Here is a 25,265-nt window from a genome sequence, read left to right on the forward strand (position 1 = left end):
AGAGCTCTTTTTGACCTCTCACAATCCATTTGCATCCTGGTAGTATGACATGGATGAAAATAATCAGCCTAATTTAAGTCTTTCCTTCCTCAAATCTTTGTCAAGCTTCTATTTGCAGTCCTTTGTTTGGTTTGATCAGTTCATCTTGCAGCTTAGATGGTTTTCTGCAACTGTTCATTTGAAAACTTGCTGTGGTTTTGAATATTCTATGTTTGTCTTCGGTGTGGGTAATGTTTGAAGCAAAGTGCTCACAAAAAGAAATGGAAATATTGACCAACACCACCGCCACATAAGACAAAATGACACATCAGTCATTTACAGAAACTGCAACAACTGTTTGCAGAGCCATTCTCTAGAAAACCCTGGAGAATCAGACATGTGATCCAGCAACATCCTCATATGTTGATATGTTGTCTGTTCATGTGTGCTTAAAAGCTAATACACTAAACTGTAATACAAACGGATGAATCATGCCCGACATAAGCGTCACAGACTCTCGGTTCTGTGGAACTTAGCTTCAAGACATTTAAAAAAACTGCTGATATTTTTGGAAATTCTTCAGTATGTTGAAGGGTAAACTAATGATGAGTTTGGAGCATCTAAAAATAAGTTTTCCACGCTGAGGCAAGAGTTGCTGTTTTGCAGCTATCTTTTTCAAGGCTAAATTGTTTAAATTATGTTTAAATATTTGACGCAGAAGGGTAATTCCTCATACAGTTTCAAGATCCTCCTTTTTTTTTGGACTGACCAGACACTTAATAATACTAGTACAAAGCCACATTCACAGTGAGTGTTATTCAGTCTGTTTTCTGTGGGACAGATCCGTATTTATTTGTTTGGGTCAAATTAACTCAATGGCTTCACAGAAGAAATGTTTATACACGTAATAGGTGTAACAAGTAAACTATAGAGAGTATCTGCTGTTTTGTTTATGGTTTTTGAATATCAGGTGAACGGATTGTATAGTGCAGTGAGTTTTTGCTAGTGCTTTGATGTCAAATTAAATAAGGAAGCATAACTTTACACAATTATAAGTTGTATTTTATTATATGCATCTCTTTTTAAGCTGTCCACAACCCTTTTAAAACAGACATGTCACCCATTTTTGGGTCACAACCCACTTGCTGAGAACCGCTGCCGTATTTCATTGGTGTCCTACCCCCACCCGGCCAATCCAGCGGCTTTATCTGTTGTCTTGACAACAAAGTCTGTCCGCTGGAGAATCCATCTCGTGCGCTCAGACGAAAGTGAAAATAGATTTGTGAAACAAACAGTGGAAGTAGCGTAATAGTAATACTGCTAGTCTTTGTCTTTTATTTGGAAAAGAACCTACATTTTGTCTAACCAACTTCTGCTTTGCGCCAAACGACTAAATCTGGCACACAAATATTCTCTCACAATTTCATAGAAGTTGGAGGAGGTGCGGTAGCAGTTGTTAAGGGGGATTCGGATTGGCTGACGTGCATGAGCGCAAGACACATGTCATGAGTGAATGCTTTTCACTCCCCGCCCCTTATTGTGAAGTGTCTGGACTCTAGGTTTATTTGGGCAATGTGTATGTGTGTGAGAGCAGCAAGAAGACCATAGAACATAGGAATAGAGCAAACGGACATTAAAAATAGAAATACATTACAGACAGATTTATATTCACAGGTGCTTTTGGACAAGCTTTGCTGTGTCTGTCAATTCTACATGGACTTTTGAATGGGATTTATTTACTGCTTGACCACAGGACTCATATCTCAGAAAGATGGAGGTCAGTACTGTTTACTTCTGAATCATCTTAACTTCTTCAGAAACAAAGTACCAATTCTTTAGATCATTTCAACCCTCAGTGAGGTTTTAGAAGTAGTAATATGAAAGCTATTGCTCAGGGGAACCTACCATCATGTTGTCAGTGCTTCAAACAAGAACCGGTTTTCTGTACAATACACTTTTTTTTTTTTTTTTTCTGCTCGTCAATGACCAACTGCTGGGATTTCACTGTTCAGATGTGGTGTCAGCCCATAACCCTTGCCCTCACTGCCCTGAGCCTCATATAGACCCCCAAATTTGCAGAGGGTGCTGTGTAATGTGATACCGCTAACCCTGAGAGTGAAAGGAAGAGAGTGGCACTTTATGGCTGTCGTTAACATGCTCTCTTCTTTTGAAACGAGGGTTGAGTTAAGTTGGAGAAGTTGCAGGGTTGATGGGGGATGAAACTTCAGTTAGATGGATATTAGCACTTTTACTATTCCTAGCAAAGAATGCCCCTGCTCTATTTGAGTATATTGTCCTGCGGTTATCTGATGCTGTTTGTGTAGTGAACAACTTAATTTTGAACTGCTGATCTTTATTTGTCAACCGCAGTTTGACAGTAGTATGAGAAAGGCACCACAGGTGACTAAATATTTTATATTTGCCCAATATAGCACATTAAGAGCATCACATGTGTTTGTAAGACGAATGCTGCTAGCTTGTGTCTGATATGTTTTGTGCCTCTTTCTATATCTATATCCAATTTTGCTTTAAGATTGTTTGTTTTTGAAAGAAGTCTCTTATGCTCACCATTTTTTGAGCAATTTTTAATGCATTTTTGCCTAATAAAAGTAATTTCTTTCAAAGAAAGAAACTCCCAAGCCCAAACTGTTGAACATTAGTGTGTATGTATTATATGTAATGGTTGTACTTCCAAGTTTCTCCCTCATTTGACCTTTTGGCCATTTCTGTGCTCTTCCTTATATTGTGTATTTTAATCATTTGCGATGTGGTGTGACAGATATTAGTTGCAAAATCACACCCACAGACCGGTCTGATTCCTCTTACCCACATTTCCAACAAGATTAAAAAATATTGTGTCCTTCATGCAATCTAGGCTTTATCTTATGGATAGATACTTAATCAAATGGTTATGACCCTAAATTCATTTTTAGAGAACTTCAATGGTTACGTCACCCAAAAATGTAATTTATTACTCACCCTCATGTCGTTCTACACCCGTAAGACGTTCGCTCTTCTTTGGAACGCAAATAAGATTTTTTTTTATGAAATCCTCAGTAAGGCCTCTTTTGACAGCAAGTTAATTTACACTTTCAAATGCCCAGAAAGGTACTAAAAACATATTTAAAACAGTCCATGTGACTAATGTGGTTCAACCTTAATATTATAAAGTGACGAGAATGCGTTTTGTACACCAAAAAAAAAAACAGAATAATGACTTTTCAACAATATCTTGTGATTTAACAATGTATTTTGTTTTGATTCATTGATTCAGAGTACCAAAGTTACTTGATTTTAGCAGTTTGACACGCGATCCAAATCACTGATTTGAAACCAAAGATTCGAAGCAGTGTTTTGAAATTGCCTATCACTAGATATTGTTAAAGTTTTTTTTTTTGTTTTTTTTTGTTTTTTTGGGCGCACAAAAAGTATTCTTGTTGCTTTATAATATTAAGATTGAACCACTGTAGTCACATGAACTGTTTTAAATATAACTTTAGTAGCTTTCTGGGCATTTGAAAGTGTAAATTAACTTGCTGTCAGTGGAGGCCCCACTGAGCCATCGGATTTCATCAAAAAATATCTTAATTTGTGTTCCGAAGATAGGTCTTATGGGTGTGGAACGACATGAGAGTGAGTAATAAATGACATTATTTTCATTTCTGGGTGAACTAACCCTTTCATTTTCCTCAACCAAAACTGGTACTGAAGTCACTGAAAATGAGCATTTAAACAAAGACTTTTCAATAAAAATAGTATATTCAACAGGTTACTTTATTCAACAAGTTGTATCTTACTGTAGCCTATTTAAGAAAAAAAAAAAACTGTAAGATACAACTTATAATTTCTATAATCTACATTTGTCATGCATGTTCACATTTAAATTTAACACAAGAACAGAAATAGAACTTATTCTGAATTTGGGGAAACAGATCTACAAGCATTTGTGACTTGGGCTTGATGTTGCCTCAGCTATAGGAAGACTTCAAAATGTGGTGACAACACGTATGCATAAAAAGCAGAAGATGTGAAGGGTCAGGAAATTGGCTTCTAAGTAAAACCAGGCAAGGAGAGAGAAAAAAACCTCTGCAAAATAGTTCCCTCATTGGGCCTCATCAACCCTGACCCTTCATTTACACTATATCATAATCATGACTGGCGTGATCTGCAGTTTATCTTTATGTTAAATCGTCTAATCGTTGTATTGCGTAGATGTATGACATTTCCTGTGAGGCATCAATTTCAAAACTCTCAAATTTCCAAAAGAGGAACTTTTTGTTAGTGATTGATTGATTTCACTTACTTGTATATCATATCTAAACATCGGTCAATCATTATTAGTTCCTATATCCTCCCTGGGAAAAAGAAATAAATAAAAGTCATGTGAATCAACGGGTCCCAGGAAGTCGTCTCTGAGAAACGAGAGGTTTGTATTTGATGATATCATTGTTGTGACACAGGAAATAGCAAGGGAGCTAAGGTCAGATGATTTATAGATACAGTGAGTGGGGGGTTCATGTTCACTGACCTGCTTACCAGTGTCTTACCACAGAGGTCTTCATCCCTGCTCCTGGGGACCCACTAGCTCCAACCCTTATCAAACAAGCAGCTAATCAAGCTCTTCAGGATCACTTGAAAATACAAAGGCATGTGAGCTGAAGCGGGTTGGAAATAAACTTTGCAGGACAGTGGGTCTGCAGGAGCAGGGTTGAAGACCTCTACCTTACCATGACCTAAACCATCTTCTGTGTTCAATGCTGAACTAGATCACTAACCTAAACTGGTTTGTGAATAAATAGAGCATTAACAGTGACCAATAGTATACTGGCATTAACCTAGTTAAGAGAGATCATACAAAATGCATGTTATTTTTTATGTAGTACTGTCCTGAGTAAGATATTTTACACAAAAAAAAGTTTACATATAATCCATAAGACAAAAAATAGCTGAATTTATTCAAATAACCCCATTCATAAGTATGTGAACCAATGATTCTCAATACTGTGTGTGGTTACCTGATGATCCAAGACTGTTTTTTTGTTTTGTGATGGTTCTTCATGAGTCTCTTGTTTGTTCTGAGCAGTTAAACTGAGCTCTGTTCTTCAGAAAAATCCTCCAGATTCTTCAGTTTTCCAGCATCCTTTGCATATTTGAACCCTTTCCAGCAGTGACTGTATGATTTTGAGATCCATCTTTTCACACTGAAGACAACTGAGGGACTCAAACACAACTATTAAAAAAGATTCAAACATTCACTGATGCTCCAGAAGGAAACATGATGCATTAAGAGTCGGGGGGTGAAAACATTTGGAATTTGAACATCAAGGTAAATTGTATTTAATTTGTCTTCCAGGAAACATGAAAGTATCTTCCGTTGCTTCCGAAGGGCAGTACTAAATGAAAAAAAAAAAGATATTCAAGTGAAATAAGACAAATTTGGAACTCTTCATCCTGTTCAAAAGTTTTCACCCCCCCCCCAATAGTTGTGTTGAGTCCCTCAGTTGTCCTCAGTGTGAAAAGACAGATCTCAAAATCATACAGTCACTGCTGGAAAGGGTTCAAATATGCAAAAGATGGTGGAAAACTGAAGAATTTTTGGGACCTGGAGATTTTTTTCTGAAGAACAGAGCTCAGTTTAACTGCTCAGAACAAACAAGAGACTCATGAAGAACCATCAGAAAACAAACAAATCAAGGGTTCACAAACTTAAAACAGGTGACAAGCGCACAATCTGCACACATACGCATTGCGGCTGATTTCACACCCTGACGAAGGCAAAATCAGCTGCAGCGCGTAGGTGTGCAGACCAGACTTTGCACTTGTCACCTTTTTTAGATTTAGCCATGATGAAATTAAGGCTTTTAAAAATAGTTTTCTATAGGATTCGCGTACCTTGGACCATTCTTAATTTTACGAGTTGAACTATCTTCTTTTGAGTTCAGCAGAAAAAAGAAATTCATACAGGTTTTGGAACAACTTGAGGATGAGTAAATGAAATCATTTTGAACTATCCCTTCAAGTTGTCCCTCCTAATCAAGCCTCTACACCAGGATTCACCAAGGAATGATTCAAAGCTTAGAAAGCAAGTGGAATTTTCTTGAGAAGGTCTCAGATGACCTACGTTGCATCACTCACTCAGTGTCGGAAAGTCTAATAAATCAACTTAACAAGGCAGCTTCCTGTCTCTGTAAATATTCTCATTGCCCATGCCATGACCCCGTGTGTGAACTACAAATATTTACGACAAAGCAATCCTGTCAGTCCAAGAGAAAATATTCTTCAACAGCCTCTCTGCAGTCTCAAATATGTGTTCAATTAAAGGGATAGTTCACTAAAGAGGATATTGAAAAAAAAATGTTTCAGGGTGCGTTCACACGTCATGTTTAGTTCGATTAAAACAAACCCTGGTGCGATTGCTCGGTTAGTGCGGTTCATTTGAACATGTGTGAACGCTGCATCCGAACCCTGTTGCGGAGCGAGACCGCTGAAAAGATGGGTCTCGGTCCGCTTCCAAACGAACTCTGGTGCGGTTCGTATGATATATGAACGCAACACGGACCAAAGACATGTAAACGAACCAAAAACAGGAAGTAGAGACCCTAAAAAGGACAGAATCCTCACGCATGTCGGTTTTTCTTGTCATAGTCGCGAGTTTGCCCATGACAGGCATCAGACGCGCGTCTCCACGCAGCAGATCATTTGTGTGTGTGACGGAGGGATTCCCGCCGCTGTTTCGACTACTTTACACATTTTATAAGCTCTTCACGAGTTCCCAGCAGGCCAAAATACAATCACATGCAGGCTACGCACACACAACAAGCACATTTACCTCAGAAAACAGCATTGTTTTGGATGTTCGGTAAGTTCCGTCTCAAAATAGGCAATACTTCATAAAATCCGACCAATCAGGTTGTGAATGTATTCCTATGCCTTTAGGTTCGGTATCTTTTGGTTCGGTGATAAAATTGCCAATCTGAACGCTAATCTGACCAGGACTAAATGTTTTTTTTTTCTTCTTTGGTCCGGACCAAATGAACCAAACGAACCGAACTACAAGTGTGAACGCACCCTCAGTGTGGTTTGGTCTAATGTTGTTTGGATCCCAACGACTTTCATTGTGTGGACAAAATTGGTTAAAACATTCTTCAAAATATCATCTTTTGTGTTTCCCAGAAGAAAGAAAGCCATACAGGTTTGGAGCGACTTGAGAATGAGTTAATGACATAAGTTAATGGATATTGCATTAGAAAGTGATAAAGATGAAAAGATCTGACGTCTGTGTTTGGGTCATTCCATGCACAACAAGAATTGTCAACTAGAATCATCTGCTGTGAAGTGCTGATCTGACGCACTTGGGTTTTGTCCTTGGCTTGAGAGGTTAAAGTGAATGGGAGGCAATTTTCACACACTGCTGTACATCACATTTCGCAGGAAACGTTAACACATTCTTACTGTAAAAGCTAACACTTCTGGATCACTTCTGACAGTATACTTAGAAATTGCACAGAAGCATCATGTTCGAAGGAATGTATGTAGTTCTCTAAAGTAATTTCATTCTGAATTTTGAATGGTCATTGTAGGAGCAGCTTAATGTTAGAAGTAAGAGATAATGTACAGTCAGTAAGTCTTTATTGCTAAATAAATCAACAGGGTGATCAGGATCCCCATTCAAAGGGGTTTGTTGTTTGATAATGTTTGTCTGGCGGTTACTTGCACAGCTACTTACCAACTGCATAATTAAACGGATATGAAATATTAATTTATACATACAGAAATAATGAAATATATAAGTTTGGGTTGGTAAGATTTTTTATGTTTTTGAAAAAGTCTTATGCTCATCAAGGCTGCATTTATTTGATCAAAAGCACGGTAAAAATTGTGAAATATTATTACAATTTAAAATAATTGATTTCTATTTTAATATATTTTAAAACATAATTTATCCCTGTGATGCAAAGCTGAATTTTCAGCATCATTATTCCAGTCTTCAGTGTCACATGATCCTTCAGAAATCACTCTAATATGCTGATTTGGTGCTCAAGAAACATTTCTTATTATCATCAATGTTGAAAACAGTTGTGCTTAGTAAAAATCTTTTGAATCATTATAAATGTATTAATCTCTTTTTTAAAAAAAAAAAAAAATCTGACCCCAAACTTTTACACAGTAGTTTGTCATCAAAAAGGTAAAAAATTATTAAGATATAGCTATATTGCCCAGCCCTAGTCCGTTTAGAAAAATATTAAGTATCAAGTATTCCAGTAAACTGTGCAATAAATACTGCTAAAAAATGTAGAAATCATTAATATGTTAAAGCACAGCATGGCATCTCACAGGAAAACAAGACGTGCGGAGAGAAAGGGTGTGAGACATGAAGGAGAGAGACAGCTGCTTCTTGAGAGCTGAGGCCAGCTGTCTGAGTCTGATCCGCACAAGCAGGCGTGTGCAGGAATCCCAGCTGAATTTGACCTCCTTTCTCACTGTACACACGCGCATACTCCAAACACAAACTTAGAAATGTACACACTCAGCAATCTTCCCTTTTAAGACATGTGTACAGTCATACACACCAGGGGCAAATTCACTAAACAGCCACACCATTTCAGCAGAGTATTTGCACACAAAAATCTGACCTAGGAAACATTGTGAGCAATATTCACATTTTTTTTAGCAGAATTATTTCTGTGATACTAGAATCGCAAAACATAATGGCAAAAATAAATAACCTCCCAGTCAACCATTGGCTGGGGCAAACAGATAGCCCCGCCCCACATTCACGCCATTGGTTGAGCCAGTGTTGCTATGTCAGGCAGGTCAGGATGCTCAATGTTTTAACCATAGATATTTATACATAGATGCCTAATTAGGTTGCAATAGAGTGGTGAAACTATGACGTCACTTTGTCGGCTAATCGGCAGTTAGCATCACGCTGGTTCCCTCGACAAAAACCCAACAGGATTTCCCATAGGTTTTTGAATGATCACAGAAGATAAGTTCTGAGATCAACAAAAGTTTGTTATACTTAAACATTTTGTCCATCAAGATTGAACACAACTTTTACGAATTTCGAAGCCTAAACGCAGTCACCAGAAGCAAAAAGCTAACTAGCGAACTACACCACAGTCGCACGATTTCAACGTCACCATCACTTAGCTTTCGACAAGAAGACATTTTTCCTGAAAGTTTGAATTAGAATAGTTTGTAAGAGCGAACATAACGAGGCTATAAAGGCGGACTGAGCTTACCTGTTTGGCGTGAGGACGTTTCATGTCACGGACAGCCTCTGTAGTAAGATTTAGCCACTTGTTTTCAAGACATGTAACAGCTTTAAAAAAATCACGGGTAGGTTAGTACTGATGTATTTTATGTCAGTATCTTGAGCTTGTGTTAACCACAAACCTTATTTCAGCCATTTAAACAAAAACACCATTCACTTTGGGTTGATGGAACCGGAAGTGCTAAAATGCAAATTTGCTTCTTGGTTTTGGCCTACAAAAATGTGTCATAGTTTCACCACTCTGTACAAAAGCCGTCTGGCATAAGCCGGTCTGTGAACACTCGAGAGCAAGTTGACTGCATCTGCAACCGTAGTTATACGCGTTTAGTTTATTTAGTTTAGTTTATTTCTTTATTTGAAAGGGGACAATGTACATTAATAAACATTAAAACAATGTAAATGTACCCGAGTTAGCTCAAAAGTGCTAATTTTCATCGGTAGTCCCCCAGCCAGATTTAAACAAGGCAACCTTTAAAAACAATCACAAGTACAAAAACACACACACAAAAAAAAAAAAAAAAAAAAAAAATTATATTACAACACATTATAGTTAATAAATACAATTCATATAAAAATGATATAGTATTTAAATACACACATAAAAACATTAGTGCCCACAAGTTTGGCTCTCTACAAGCCATTTTTTTGCATTCTTTTTGAATGAAAAGAATGACACAGACTCTCTAATGGTTGCCGGCACTGTGTTCCATTGCTGAACTGCTCTTACTGAGAAGACGGCCTGACCAAAAGCTGTTTTTCTCCGGGGTATGATGCAGTCTTCCCTCACTGCCCCTCTAGTTACCCTAACCTCACTAGATCTAAAATATATAAAATCACATAGTGGAGGGGGTGCTAAGCCATATCTAATTTTATAAATTAAACAAATGTTTTTAAATTTAATTAGATTATCCCAGGTAAGTAACTGATATTTCCTCAGAATACTACAGTGGTGGTAGTGGTATGGTTTTTTATCCAGTATTTTTAATGCTTGTTTGTATAATCTTTCTAATGGTTTTATTGTTGTAGAGTGAGTATTGGACCAGCTTATTAAGCAATATGTTATGTGGGATAAAATCATGGAAAAGAAATATAATTTAGCAGCTTCTGTTGACATGAAATCTCTAATGAATCTAAAATTTGCTAAACTGAACTTAATCCTATTACTAACTTTTTTGATGTGAGTTTTGAAATTGAGATTTTAATCTATATATAATCCTAAATATTTATATTCTGTGACGACCTGTAACCTTTCTCCAGATATAAAAATTTCAGGTTCTATAATTATATTGTTTTTAGAAAAAAACATGGTAACTGTTTTAGATATATTCAATTGCAGACAGGATTGTTCAAGCCAGATTGAAATCGATGACATGGCCTCAGTTAGTTTAGAGGCAACTTCCTCTGCAGATTTTCCATAGGCCAAAATAACTGTGTCCTGCAGATTTTCCATAGGCCAAAATAACTGTGTCGTCTGCATACATCAAAGTGTCACAGTTCTTACACAAAGATGGTAACTCGTTAATGTATAAACTAAAAAGAATTGGACCTAAAATTGAACCCTGTGGAACACCAGTTGATAATAGTAAGGGGGTAGAATTATATTGGTCAATTCTTACACTTTGTGAGCGAGATAAAAGATATGAATATCTAAGAGACTTCAGCAGAGAGCTTTGCTAAACTGATACAATACAAGACAAAGGCGTTAGCTAACATGACATTAAAAACTTACCATAGTTTAAAAACCTGTAATATTGAGTTAATACATATAAAACACAAACTGACACATTCACCTGTGAAAGGTTCTCCTATTTATTTAAATCTGTGTTTTTTACAACCAGAGGTTGTGCAATGTTGTGGCATCTTGGACAACTCATTACCGTGAGTGACTAGAGCATCTGAAATGTTGACCGTTCCAAGGTGGTGGACGCATCGACATTACTGGGGTGGTCAAATATGGCATCTATGAATGTATATCTATGATTTAACCTCTCAACCTATGGATGACTTACACCTTTAAAAATGATTTTTCTAAGTTGTTACTATAACAAAGATGATTGGACAGATTTTTTACAGGAAGAAACTATTCAATCTTTCTACTTTACTTCACTTTATTTCACATTTCCTGACCAATGTGTTACTTAACATTTCTTTGTAATTATTTGTGACATTTCCAAGCAATTTCTGAGTGAAAAAGTTTTAAACCATTTTTTTCGGTGTAGTTTTCTCTGCATATTAGGTAACATCATAAAAAATGTTACTGTAATTTTAAAAGCCTGTCATTCCTTTCAGTGCAAACTTGCATCCTTTTTTGTACAAACTAGGCATGATTTTTTTGTTCTGCTTTTGGCACCAATAAAAAAAAACAACCAACCGATTTTGAAACGAACACATTCATTGTCAATTTAATATTAGTATCAATGTGCTCATGAAGATATGTAAATGGCTTACACAACCACAAGAAATATATTAATATTATTTTGTATGCTGGCAGAACCACATCATGCGATGCCTACTTTAAAATAAAGTATGTTAGGTGCAACTTCGGGTTTCGTGCTTTTTCTGCAGCTAAGTTCCCATGCACACACAAAGCATGCTGGGACTAGCCCTGCTGTGGTTTAGTTTGTGTGAATCGGAGTAGGAGGGCCTGCGGTTTGTTGTGGTCAGCGTGCATTAACCAGAGCCAATGCTGCAATCGACTGGAGGGTTGCAAGCGGAACAGGTGCTTGGTATGTCAGCCATGTGGGCTGAATAGAGGCTTTGTCACTGAGGGTCCGTCCAAGAGCCATTTAAGGCAGCGCATGCGTCTGCCTCTTATCAGCAGGGAGTGGAGGTTTGAGGAAGGAAGGCTGTCTTGTGTGTGGGGGGAGAGGATATGGGGTTGGGGAGCTGAACATCAGCTACAACACACATGCATACACGCGTACATTGCAGTGAAGAGGAGGTGGTCACCTATTTCTGCAGATAGCTATTAATTTTAGCGGTTATATTTTGAAGTGTTATTGGGGTGGTTGTGAGTCATTACATTTTATATATATATATATATATATATATATATATATATAATAGAACATTGTAGCATTATTTATTATATATTATATATATTCATATTATATACATTAAAATAATTTATAAAATAAAAGGACATATAACACAATTATATATAATATATATATATATATATATATTATATATAATTGTGTTAATATTTGTGTGTTAATTATAAAATATTGCATTTAATTGAATTACATTTATACTACGCCATTGAATGCTCGAATCTGATCTGAACATCAGCTACAACACACATGCATATACACGTACATTGCAGTGAAGAGGGGGTGGTCACCAATTTCTGCAGATAGCTATTAATTTTAGCGGTTATATTTTGAAGTGTTATTGGGGTGGATGTGAGTCATTACAGAAATAATAAAAGAATATTCTGTTAAATACAAGATCTGCATATCTTGTCTAGTTGCACCTGCATGTCTTTTTCAATTGTGGGAATTAAAGGATCAAAAAAAAATAAATAAATAAATAAACCAAATACAACTCTATTTTGTAATTTTACATTAACAATGCAATGTTCTATTTATCAAAACCAAGTCAACCTACGCGCGGAACGCTCACGTCAACGAGAGGCGGGATTTATCGCACAAACCAATCATATCCAATCATAACCAATTACATCCAATCATAGCGCGATGGAGACATTGCCTCCTCTCACGTGACTTTCCCCCATTCATTCTCAATTACCCCCCACAAAACCCACCGCACGCCAGGGTTCTGATGATTTTCTATAGATTCCTATGAGAGGAAAGGGAGGCATGACTCCTCTGTGTAACTTTACCTGTGGGTGTCGCTGTTGGGCAGTGTTCCTTAAGAAATACGCGTGACTTGCGCTCTTTTTAATGTCATAATTTGTAATATTTGTGTTGTTTTATATGTAATATGGAATATTTTCTCATCCTATTTTTTTGAGGAGGCACTGCCTCCCTTGCCTACTCGGAGGAAACGCCCCTGATATATATATATATATAAATAGAACATTGTAGCATTATTTATTATATATTACTGTAATATATTCATATTATATATTATATACATTAAAATAATTTATAAAATAAAAGGACATATAATAAAATTATATTATGTATATTTGAGTGTTAAATATAAAATATTGCATTTAATTGAATTACATTTATACTACGCCATTGAATGCTCGAATCTGATTGGTTGACCAACGTTCTAAGTGTGCAATTATTTTCAGGTAGACGCACGGCTAAAGTAGTTCTAGGCAGGTCTTAACCGCATTGCAGTTCCATATCACTTCGCCAAATGATTTCAGTTATTTAAATAGGTCCTACAGTCTACAACCGCAACACCGACCAAGCAAATAAATATAGTTAACAATAGGATGAAAATTACAAATTATTGCTATGGTTTTTGCCACAAAATACGTTTCCTGAAAGCGCATATTTTCTCGCGCGCTCTCTCACTCAAACGTACACACAGACACGTTTTGTCAGTGCTGCTCTGACTAATTAATGCGTTAATAACAGTTATTAACGCATTAGTCAGAGCAGCACTGACAAAACGTTTCTGTGTGTACGTTTGAGTGAGAGAGCGCGCGAGAAAATATTCCGCTATCAAGGCTCAAGCCTTCGTTACTAGTTCTGAAATGACGTTTTGGAAATAGCACGGATGCTTGGGATGAGATGCGTAAGAAATTAGTCCCACACACAAGAGACTTTTAAGAACAAAAACCTGACAAATGTCTTGAAATACAACATCGGAACAGAGTCTTGAGGTGTGGTAACCGTAGTATAAGCGGAATAATTGATTCCGGGCCATTGAATTCTTATAAAATAATGCACACCCTCCGCTTCACGCCATGGCCGCATTACCACCTCGGGTGTGCATTATTTTATAAGAATTCAACGGCCCGTCGTCAATTATTATTATATAATTAAAATTCTGTATAAAATTAAAAACTACTTGAAGTCTGATCTGACCGTTTAAACTCACAATTTAATTGTATTTGTGTAACAGTCCGTGTTCACACAGGTTTTTCTCCATCATGATCTCCAGTGCTGTTGTGATGTTTCATTTCAAGCATGTGCACTGTTGTTGCTGAGGAATTTGTGAGCACATGGGACGGAATTTAAAGAGACGTGTGCACAATACTAGGAGCGCGTGTGCATGTGTGTGTGGTGATGTGTGCTGAGTGAGTGGCTCTCCAGATGTCACCCACATCAAATATCTTGTTTACAGTATGATTTGCAGCTGCAGGTGTTTGTGTTTGTGTCTGAGGGGTTATTTATAAATAACTGTACAGACATCTGAAGTACCTCAGTATCAAACTCTGGAAATGCTATTGAATTTACAGACAGTCAGAGTGCTTTAGATATTTCTGCTAAAAATTACTTGAATGGATTTATTGTTCATCTTGTTTCCCACTAATATGTCTTGACCCAAAAAACCCTAATGTTGTATTTTTGGGATTTTATTGTAGACATAAAGGGAAGTGTGTGGAAGACGTTTCCTTTTTTTCTTAAGAAAATTGTTGCAGGAAGTGAAAACCAAGCACTGAGAAAAGCTTTTCGCCCATACATCTTTGGGTATCCATATTCTCAAATATTCTTCGCATTCAAATGAAGTTCTCTTTCTCACAATACTCTTCTACATAATACAGTAAGCTGTAATGAACAATTTCAATTGAGAACAAACAGTTTACGTTGCTAAGAGTGGTTGTTAAGGGTGTTGTGTAGTGATACACATAACCGTTGGATGAAGCGGTCATAGCTTCTCATGAATAAAACCAAAGTCCCTTTAAGACAAGTCATTTCACTCGGCGGCCATCTTTGAAACGCCTCTCGGGCATCCTGGGCATCATGCAGCTCCTATCTCTTTGAATGGGGAAACATCAGATTCTCCAAAACTGTTCGTCAACCTTACGATTAAATTTGATATTTGAAATCACCAATGAAATCTAACAACAACCGACTCATAAATTTAGTTTCTAAACGCTCGAATCATGACAAAAAAACTATATTTCTTTCAGGCTGGATCAAGCTAATGCGCATGCGCAGACCTAAATGCGCGTCTCTTCGGAGGCGCGCGTCTGACTGTTTCTATAGAAACCGGTGACTCTAACGGTCGCTGAAGTGACGCGATGACTTTACCAGTCGGCGATTGGCTCTTGGCTTTAGAAGGCGGGACTTATTCCGCCATATTGCGCGTTACACTTTCTCCCATTCAAAACAATACGAGTGACACACACAGCTATTGACCAATCAGAATCAAGGACAGGAACTAACCGCTTATGTATACATAAAAGCATTTAATCAATATTATATCATGTTGCTAGTAATATTGCAATAAGGCAAAGAAAAAAACGAAAAGTGTGTGTATATATATATATATATATATATATATATATACACACACACTTTTCGTTTTTATATATATATATATATATATATATATATATATATATATATATATATATATATATATATATATAAAAACGAAAAGTGTGTGTATATATATATATATATATATATATATATATATATATATATATATATATATATATCAGTGTTTCCCACAGGATTTTGTGAGACTGTGGTGGGTGGACATCGGTTCCTCTAGGGGGGTCGGGGGGCATGCCCCCCCGGAGGAAAATTTTGTACATTTTAAATTTAAATGCATAAATCTAGTGTATTCTGAGAGCAAAATTACGTGACTAGATCAATAAAGAAATTTGTTCTCTTGTAAACAATTTTGTGCTCTAAAAGTAATTTATTTATTGGTGATGGTGGGGCACATTAGTCATGTACACAACATATAGTAGGCTAAATGATAGTTCATAAGTGGTCAAACATGTAGAGCACACATTTAAACCATTAAAAATATGTAGCAAAAGAGGTTACCTTTGTTGAATTAATTTATTAGTGGGAGCCTGTATCTTTGATTTGTTAACCAATCCAGAATGCACTAAACACACATCTCATTATAGAGAAAAATAACAAATGAATAAAAATATATTCATAAGCTGACCAATAAATAAATAAGTAAACTAGGCGAGTATATAATTCAGCAGCAAAAAAATATTCTAGCCTAAAAACTTTGCACAGTAATTTTAAAAATCCAAATGTTAATAAAAAGTTTAAAATTACTATTTGTATTCTGAAATGAAAAACACTATTTATATTAGATTTATATGTAAATAATTAAATGTATTTATATTAATGTAACATTAAAAGGCGCTTATTTTAAATGTATTGTGCAGCTTTTTAATGGGGCAACAAGCTATAGATACGACAGAACAAAATAGGCTATTAATAATCTTTCAGTGTGCAAAACCATAATAATATGAAACGCTTCAAAACAGCAGCAAAAAACCGCTAATGCACTTCCCGGGTGCAGAATGATGCGCGTGAAGCAATATCGAGTCAGAGGGCGCAGTTGTCTGCGCATTGAAAAGTTCACGGTACAAAGAGAATCCCTGTGTTACATCTGACTGTATCTAACAGTTTATTAATCATATGGTTCTTTCCTTTTTAAATTCCAGTTATTGTGCGTGTGACACGAATTCATAGTCCTTGTGTTGTGCGATCTAACAGACATCCTGTAGCCAGTATGATGACATCGTTCAGAAACAGCAATAAACTCCAGCAAGATAAAGTCATTTTATTCAAATCCACAGCTCTCTATATACATATCAAGTATTATAATGGGAATATATCATATTGGAGAGTTTTACCGTGCTGACTGTCGTTACAGAACGTGACGCGCTGTTTAAATGCTGAATGATTGACAGCTGTAACGGAGGGAAGACGAGTTTCTGACCGTGAACTTATCGATGTATATTTCTTCTGTCCCTCACATGAAGCTATGGAATGGCTTCAGATGACTTTGAATATAGTGCACGAAAACTTAATTGGTGCTAGTCTACTTATTTTGCTCTATGTCTCCCACTTTTGTCATATAAAAGAGCGCAATTATCAGACGGTAATTTATATATCGCGACAAACCTAATTTCCGTTTCATTCTGAGACTGTGGCGGGACAAATTAGAATGTGGCGGGCCGCCACAGTCTAGTCAATGTATGGGAAACACTGTATATATACAAACAAAGTGTATTTGTGTTGGATTTTTGCTGCCTATCTGAGCAAATTCTCTTGGGAAGAACAAGGTCACAGGGATTCTTTCAGCAGGGCTACAAAGTGGTGCCTAGTTACGCACTGGCCCATTATCCTTGTCACACAAGGCCATTGTTTACTCAAAGCCAATTCCAAGACAACACTGCCATCTGTGGTGCCCCTTCATTGTGTGTCATTGTCATAACATGTCTTCTTCTGACCAGAACTTGTCTTAAAGGAACAAATGTCTCATATCTTCTGTCTTCTGTTTCCTTCAGACCCTGTTTGCCAGAGCTCTCTTTGACAACACAGCTGAAACTGAAGATGAGCTGGCTTTTCGCAAGGGTGATATCATCATAGTGCTAGAGAGAAATGTGGTGGGGAGCATCGGCTGGTGGAAGTGTTCTCTTCATGGACGTCAGGGCCTGGCACCAGCGAACCGGCTGGCTCCCCTTTCCCCAGCTGAGGCTGAGAAACTTTGTACGAACTTAAGTGTACAGAAGGACTACTTGAGCAACCATAGCCATCAGAACATCTATCAAACTCCCAAAGCTACCAGGCCACCAGAGAATCATATTTATGAAGATATGAATTCAATATATAAAGTACCCCTTCAACCCAACCCTTCACCAGATAAGCACATGCCACAAGAGGATCCAGAAAGAACCAGGTCTCCACATGAAGTAAGTCTCTCAGCCCATATTCTATTACTGTGGGTCTCGTTTATGTTTTATGCAATAATTAGTTCCTTTGTTTGAATTTGATTGGTCCGACAGCACTGGAACTTTTCAGCTTTCCAGACTGTCAATTTGTCCGTTAGTGGTGGTGAGGATTATTCCGTGACTACTACATCATTACACCAGTAGATGACAATAAGTGACTTGTCTTTTTGAGTTAGTCATTGAATTTAATCATTCATCCAACTGATTTGTTCAACACTGATTCATCGAATCATTCATCCAACTGACTCATTCAAAACATGGATTAATTCAAGACTGAAACAAATGACTGGCTACATCCGATTATGCATACTTCCTTCTATTGTAGGCAAAAAACAGTCATGTGAAATGACTATTATGTGTAAATTTTCAGTATTGAGGCCATGAAAGAGGATTTGTGAATGACAGTGAACTAACGCAATTATGCTGGTAGGTTTCTTTCTAAAACACTGACTCTTTTAGTAACGAAACAGCTCTGTTAAAGTGTGTCTCAGACGTGCAACGTTTGTGACTTTGCTTGAAACTCTTTTCGTTGGCAGACCAAAAAAGACACAGAAAATTTAAAAAAATGTAACAGTCAAAAGCAATATCAGCCTTGCAATCATAAAAGACAGATCTGAATATGTAGATGATTTAGTATACATTGAACTGAGGCTAACAACAAGCAAAGTCTCGGAAATCCCTGCTGGCAAAGAGTTTACAGATGGGGACCAGGGCCTCTCTCTGCGGGGACAGGTATGTAGCACAGGGGCTTTATGAGCTTATAAAAGAACAGCAAAGACAGAATTCAGACACCACTAACTGCAACCAGAAGATCTAAGGCTGAGGATCCCAGAGAAAGAAAGAAAGAAAGAAAGAGAGAGAGAGAGAGAGAGAGAGAGAGAGAGAGAGAGAGAGAGAGAAGTGTCTGTGCAAGTTACTGTGTAATAGGTGAGGCAACTGGGTGCACATGTCGCCCACTTCCCCTCCTGCTTCAGGGAGAGAAGTTTACTATAGTAGCTTATAGCATGGTTTCAATTAGAAATCTGGGTTAAGTGGGCACATATATAGTAAAGTGCACAGCACTTTAAAGGATCGTGTCTTACAGTAAGAAGCAGGCCATGTGTTGCCACCTCCATAAAGTATTGATTTTATTTTTTGTTTAGTTAGGTTTGTGACTAAACATACATTTTTGCTTTTTTTAGGCTTTAACTGCTCATCCCAGAACTGGCACAGAAATATATGATGTCCCAAGCCCGGTGAGAAAACCCTCCTTGTTCACAGTAAGTCCTCTCAAGGTTTTTAATCAGTTCATTAGCCCAGGGTTTCATTTACACTTCAGTTCACCCAAAAAATTCAGTCATTAATTACTCACCCTCATGTCGTTCCACACCCGTAAGACCTTTCATCTTCTGAACACAAATTAAGATATTTTGATGAAATCCGATAAGTTTTTTATCCTCCATAGAAAGCAATGAAATTACCACATTCAAGGTCCAGAAAAGTAGTAAAAACATTTTTAAAGTAGTCAACGTGACTACAGTGGTTCAATATTATGAAGCGACGAGAATAATAAAAATAAAGACTTTATCCAATACTGAGCTGACGTTCGGATGTGGAACCTGTAAGCGCTGCAACGTAAATAGCACTGCAATGTAAATAGCGTAGCAAAACGAGAGGGGAGAGACGAATTTGTTAAATAAAGTCATTATTTTTGTTTTGTTTTTACGCACAAAAAGTATTCTCGTCACTTTATGATATTAAAGTTGCACCACTTTAGTCACGTTGACTATTTTAATGATTTTTTACTACTTTTCTGGGCCTTGAATATGGTAATTTCGTTGCTTTCAATGAAGGATAAAAAACCTCTTAGATTTCATCAAAATATTTTAATTTGATGAACAAAGATGAATAAAGGTCTTATGGCAGCGGAATGACATGAGGGTGAGTAACTAAGCCTTTAATATTTTCTTTATACATGAAAACATGCTTTTATTTGGGGTCCTTGGAATTGAAACATTTGAAAACCCTCACACTAGTCATTTTTGGTTAAGAAATAACAGGACATAATAATATTGATAAAATTTAATTTTAACTTGTCTTTTGAAGCCATCTATACGGCAGCCTTTGGAAAGGAAAACATCAAGCACAGTGGTTCATAAGCGATTTGAAATGCTACAAAATGCGAGATGCATGACTGCATCCATGAAAAAGGTAGGTATGGTAACACCTGTACAGTAACACATAAAAACATATTAGTCTTCATTGATGTAACCCAGATTCAATACAAATGCTGACTTGAAATATCAGTGCCCTTTCTAAATTAAAACTTAAATTCTTTTGCTTCTTTTTTAGGTCGCCACTATAGCCCCATTAGCTTCTCAAGACCCCAATTATGACATCCCAATACCCTCCATCAGGGAGGATATTCAAAGTCCTCCATGTGGTTATAGTACCATGCCGAAACCCTGTAAGTCTGAATGGATTTATGATGTGCCTGTCTTCCCACAAAAGCAAGGATGTGAACTTGGTCACTACGGAACCATGCCACCCATAACTATGAATTCAAACAAGCCTCTTTATGACACTTTGCCAACACAAATTTGGCCTGAAAGGAAGCATGGTGTCATCCAGCCCCTCTATGACATCCCCAAACCGAGCAATGCAGTGGTGCAATCTTGTACAGACACTGGGATGTCGACCAATTCATACATCTATGATGTCCCACCTTGCCTTAAACAAACAGAGACCCCTGCAGTGTTACCCAAGCAGCAAAGCCTACCTGAAATGGACGAATCCCTTGACTACAGAGGTAAACCTGGACCCATGTATGATCAACTTCAACATTGGCCCTCAAGGGGCAGAACAACATCTAGGCAGCCTGTAGAAGGACAAAATGAAAATAACAAAGACCACCAGAGGAGCTCAACGGTTTCCACTTCCTCCACGGCTTCCAGTTCTTCCAGGAGCTCCTGCGACTCCTTCATGCTGAGTTCTCCAGAGCCCGAGCCCTTGCGTGAGGTCACCATTTCACAGGAGGAAGCTGGCAACAGGTTGCTTGAGCTGCAGGAAGCAGTGTGCCAATCCGTCCCCAAGCTTATGTTGTTCGTCAGCAGCCAATGGAGGAGCAAAGAGCACCTGGGACAGCACCTCCATAAGATCCGCACGGCTGCCGAAGATGTGACTGACTCCGTCACCTGCTTCTTAAACTTCGCCTTGGATGTCAGAGGTAACGCGCAGCGGCTGACGGACTCTAACCTGCAGACAAGGCTCCTGAAGCAGCTCTCCATCGTTGAAGACTCGGGCTTGATCCTTCAGCAGGCTGCAGGTGCTCTACGAGATTTGGGCTGGCTGCTGGACAAGTTAGTTCAGGATGCCGGCCAGTCCCAGACGCTTGACCACCTGGAGCGCTTTGTTATGGTGGCTAGGACTGTACCAGAGGATGTGAAGAGACTGGTATCCATCCTGAACGCAAACGGAAAGCTTCTTTTCAGAGTGCCGACTAAGGAACCAGACATGGTGGAGAATGTAGGCTCATCTGAAAGGAAAAGTCACAGCAAACGTGAACCAATGGAAGACTCAGGAATAGATGAGAGTGACTATGTGCAACTTCAGGTAGGCAAATCACACCACAAACTACTCCTATTAACATTAATAGTAAAGATACTATTACTGTTAATTTGTGATGCACTGATATTAAAATTCTGGCCATACTGATAAGCCCATAATTATTTTCATGTTATGGCCTATACTCGATCAATGGCATATATTAATCAATAAACAAATTTATACTATAAAATAAATTAAATATTAAATATAAATAAATGTAATACATTAAAATAAAATGCTAAAAAAACTGTAAATGTTGCAAGTGAATTTAAGCATCACAAAATTACAATGTACAGTCGGAAAAATGCATATACATTTTGAGATAAAGATTACATTTAATAGTGTTATTAAATTAATCATTTGACTTACATTAATGACAGCATAGGTAATCTAATTGTAAAAATAGAAGAAATTAACATGCATGATAAATTATTATTATTAATTATTATTTTAAATCTCTAATATCTAATATCTGCTGATAACTGTACCATCTTACATCCCTGCTACGACTATTAATAATAATAATATACATTTTACCATAAATCAATATCATTTGTATACATTAACATTAAAAAATTTGGGGTTGGTAAGGTTTTTTTTTTTTTTATGTTTTTGAAAGAAGTTTTTTATGCTCACCAAGGCTAAATTTATTTGATCAAAAATACAGTAAAAACAATAATATTGTGAAATATTATTATAATTTAAAATAACCTTTTTCTATTTTATTAAATTTTAAAATGTATTTTATTCCTGTGGTGCCAACGCTGAATTTTCAGCAGCCATCACTCAAGTCTTCAGAGTCACATGATCCTTCAGAAATCATTCTAATATGCTGATTTGGTGCTCAACATTATTATCATTTGAAATAGAAATCTTGTGTAACATTTTAAATGTCTTTACTGTCACTTTTGATCAATTTAATGCATTCTTGCTTAATAAAAGTAATAATTTATTTAAAAAAAAATCATACTGATCCCAAACTTTTGAATAATAACGTAATGTTGAGTAAATTATACACAAGACATTAACAATAATATTGTTTGCCAATGTTATTGCTTTCCAACAGACACAGACAGAGTTTGACCAACAACCAAAATCGACAAAGAGCAGCTTTAAATCAAAGAAAAATGGTGACAACTTGAAAAAACAGGTAAAAACGTATGACCCTCCCAGTAAAGCTCACAGCAAACTTTTATTGATTTTGACTTTCTAAACCATTTCCTTATTTATTGTGTCTTCAAAAGGTTTCCAAAACACAACTTGTTAACCCCTGCAGTCAACTCCAAACCTCCAGGAAGCCTTCCATCTCTGACCACTGCCGGCTATATTTTGGAGCCATTCAGAAGGCCATCAGTGTGCTTACAAGTAGTCTGAATGATGGCCAGCCCCCTGAAAAATTTATCTCCCACAGCAAGCTGGTTATTATGGTGGGCCAAAGACTCGTGAACACTCTGTGTAATGAAGCGAAAAGTTGCGAGGCCAACCGGGAAATGTTGTCTATGAGCAATCAGCTGTGTGCCCATCTCAAGCAACTGGCCTTGGTGACCAAGAAGGCAGCTTTGAACTTCCCTGACAAACTGGCTGTCCAGGAGGCACAGGGCAATGCCAAAGAGTTGGCTCAAAGGGTGCAACACTTCAGAATGTCACTGGACGTCTGAGCAGCAGTTTTGCCATCTGTTAGCCCAGTTTATCATGTAGAGGAGGGCTGGTGAAGACAACATGGTATTTGTGGAATATCTCAATTTCTTGTGGAATATCTCAATTTCCACCCTTAAACCAAACCCCACAATTTTTTTTTTTTTTTGGGTTAACATGTTAGTCTGGATGAGGAGGCAGTGTTAAAGGTAACAAAGGGACCACTTATAATTACAACCTCATTTAATGATACCGAGTATGTTTACATGCACAACATATGCTGATGCAAGAATAAAAGCCTTTGTACAAATATAGGTAAAGGTGTTTACATATAGACATTTAGAAATCTAAGTGTTGCAATCAGGCTTTTTTTTAACCTGATAAAAGATCACTGTTTAAGGTGTTTGGATGGCCTTACATGTTGTTGGGTTATTAAGAAATATCATTGTATGATTGTGCACGCAAACATAAACACAAAGCAGAAAGCATGACAGTTGCTGTGTAGATGTTAAAGGTGCTAAATAGGATATTTTCGTCGACCGAGAAACCAAAGACGGTTACTGAGTTTTTGAAATGAGCGCATGCGTAAGAACAACCCCCCCCCCCCCAGTTTCAAGTAATATTGCAAAAATGTATAAAACAAAACATCCTATTTAGTACCTTTAAAGTGATAGTTCACCCAAAAATGAAACTTCTGTCATTATTTAGTCACTCTCAGGTTGTTCCAAACCTGTTTTTTTTTTCTGTGAAACACAGGAGACATGTAAAACAATGATACTCTTTTTTTTTTAGTACAACAGCAGTTTATAGCAACCATGTCTGTCAAGCTCCAAAAGGATAAAACAACATATCCAATGAGTGAATGAATGAATGAATCTTAAGAGTAGTGTTTATTTTTTACACATTGCTAAAGTAATATGGACTAATTTTATGGTGCCTTCTGGTCCATTTTGGAGCTTGAGACACAATTAAGTTTCTTCAAAAAGTTTTTTACATGACAAAAGGTTAATTTTTTGGGGGGTTAACTATTCTTTTTAAAGACAGTAACAGTCATAATCATGGCCTGTGCATTTTTTTTGTCGCATTCTTTGTGATATACTCACTCAGCCAAACCTCAGACTTTAAATTGCACTTTTATAATGCCACACTGTATACAGATGTTTGGTCATAAGTAGACGAAAATGTATGTAGATGACTATAGTATGTGCCACTTTTTTGTACAATTTAAAATTCAGTGTTCAAGAAAAATGTAAATATTTCCTCAATACAATTGATGTTACAGTTTTTGTATAAATTGTCAATTTTTCTAGTTTTCAATATTCAGTCTTTTCACACAGTAAGAATGTAGAATTCTCCACTTCTTCAGTCATGTCTGTGTAACGATTTCTTCTTAACACAAATAAAATGATTCTTAACATTGTCTGACTGTATAATGTGTATATTGAGTCATTTCTCAAAAATCCCCTTCCAAAGAAGTCGTACAGATTTGGAATTACATAAGAGGTATTATTTATTTTTTTTTTTAGCACAACCTTAAGGGACTTAAGGTTCTCTGGATGTTTTAAACTAAAAGAATTCAAATGACTTAGATAACCAGTGTGGTTACATCAAATTAGATCAAATCTTATCAGCAGTGTGCCAAATGATCTTCTAATGAGAAACATCTGGCTTCTAGTGCACAAATATAAATAACGCATTGGCGCCCTCTATCGATTGAACCTTGAAAAAACATTATTATTGGGTAAACAGGGACCTCAACAAACAGATGGACCCACAGTATTAAACTTTAAGAACATTAACAGTCATTAATATATTGTATAATTCATAACAAATTATCAGTTAGAAATAAATTAGTTAATAATAGTGTCAGTTAAAATGTCCAGTATGCCTACTTAAATGTTTTACTAGTAACTTTAGATTCTAGAT

The 25,265-nt window shown here is 36.9% G+C and overlaps 1 protein-coding gene across 1 annotated transcript; it reads left to right on the top strand.

Annotated features, from left to right (window-relative positions):
* Positions 1–1,558: 1,558 nt before the first annotated feature.
* On the top strand, positions 1,559–24,898 carry cass4 (Cas scaffold protein family member 4). Its single transcript, XM_067388036.1, has 7 exons — positions 1,559–1,756; positions 17,676–18,080; positions 19,301–19,378; positions 20,205–20,309; positions 20,451–21,710; positions 22,771–22,854; positions 22,949–24,898. Exons 1-7 carry the CDS (start codon positions 1,751–1,753, stop codon positions 23,360–23,362), a joined length of 2,352 nt encoding a protein of 783 aa, XP_067244137.1. The 5' UTR covers positions 1,559–1,750; the 3' UTR covers positions 23,363–24,898.
* Positions 24,899–25,265: the final 367 nt, after the last annotated feature.

This window comes from Chanodichthys erythropterus, chromosome 6 (genome assembly GCF_024489055.1).
Source record: "Chanodichthys erythropterus isolate Z2021 chromosome 6, ASM2448905v1, whole genome shotgun sequence".
Lineage (NCBI taxonomy): Eukaryota > Metazoa > Chordata > Actinopteri > Cypriniformes > Xenocyprididae > Chanodichthys > Chanodichthys erythropterus.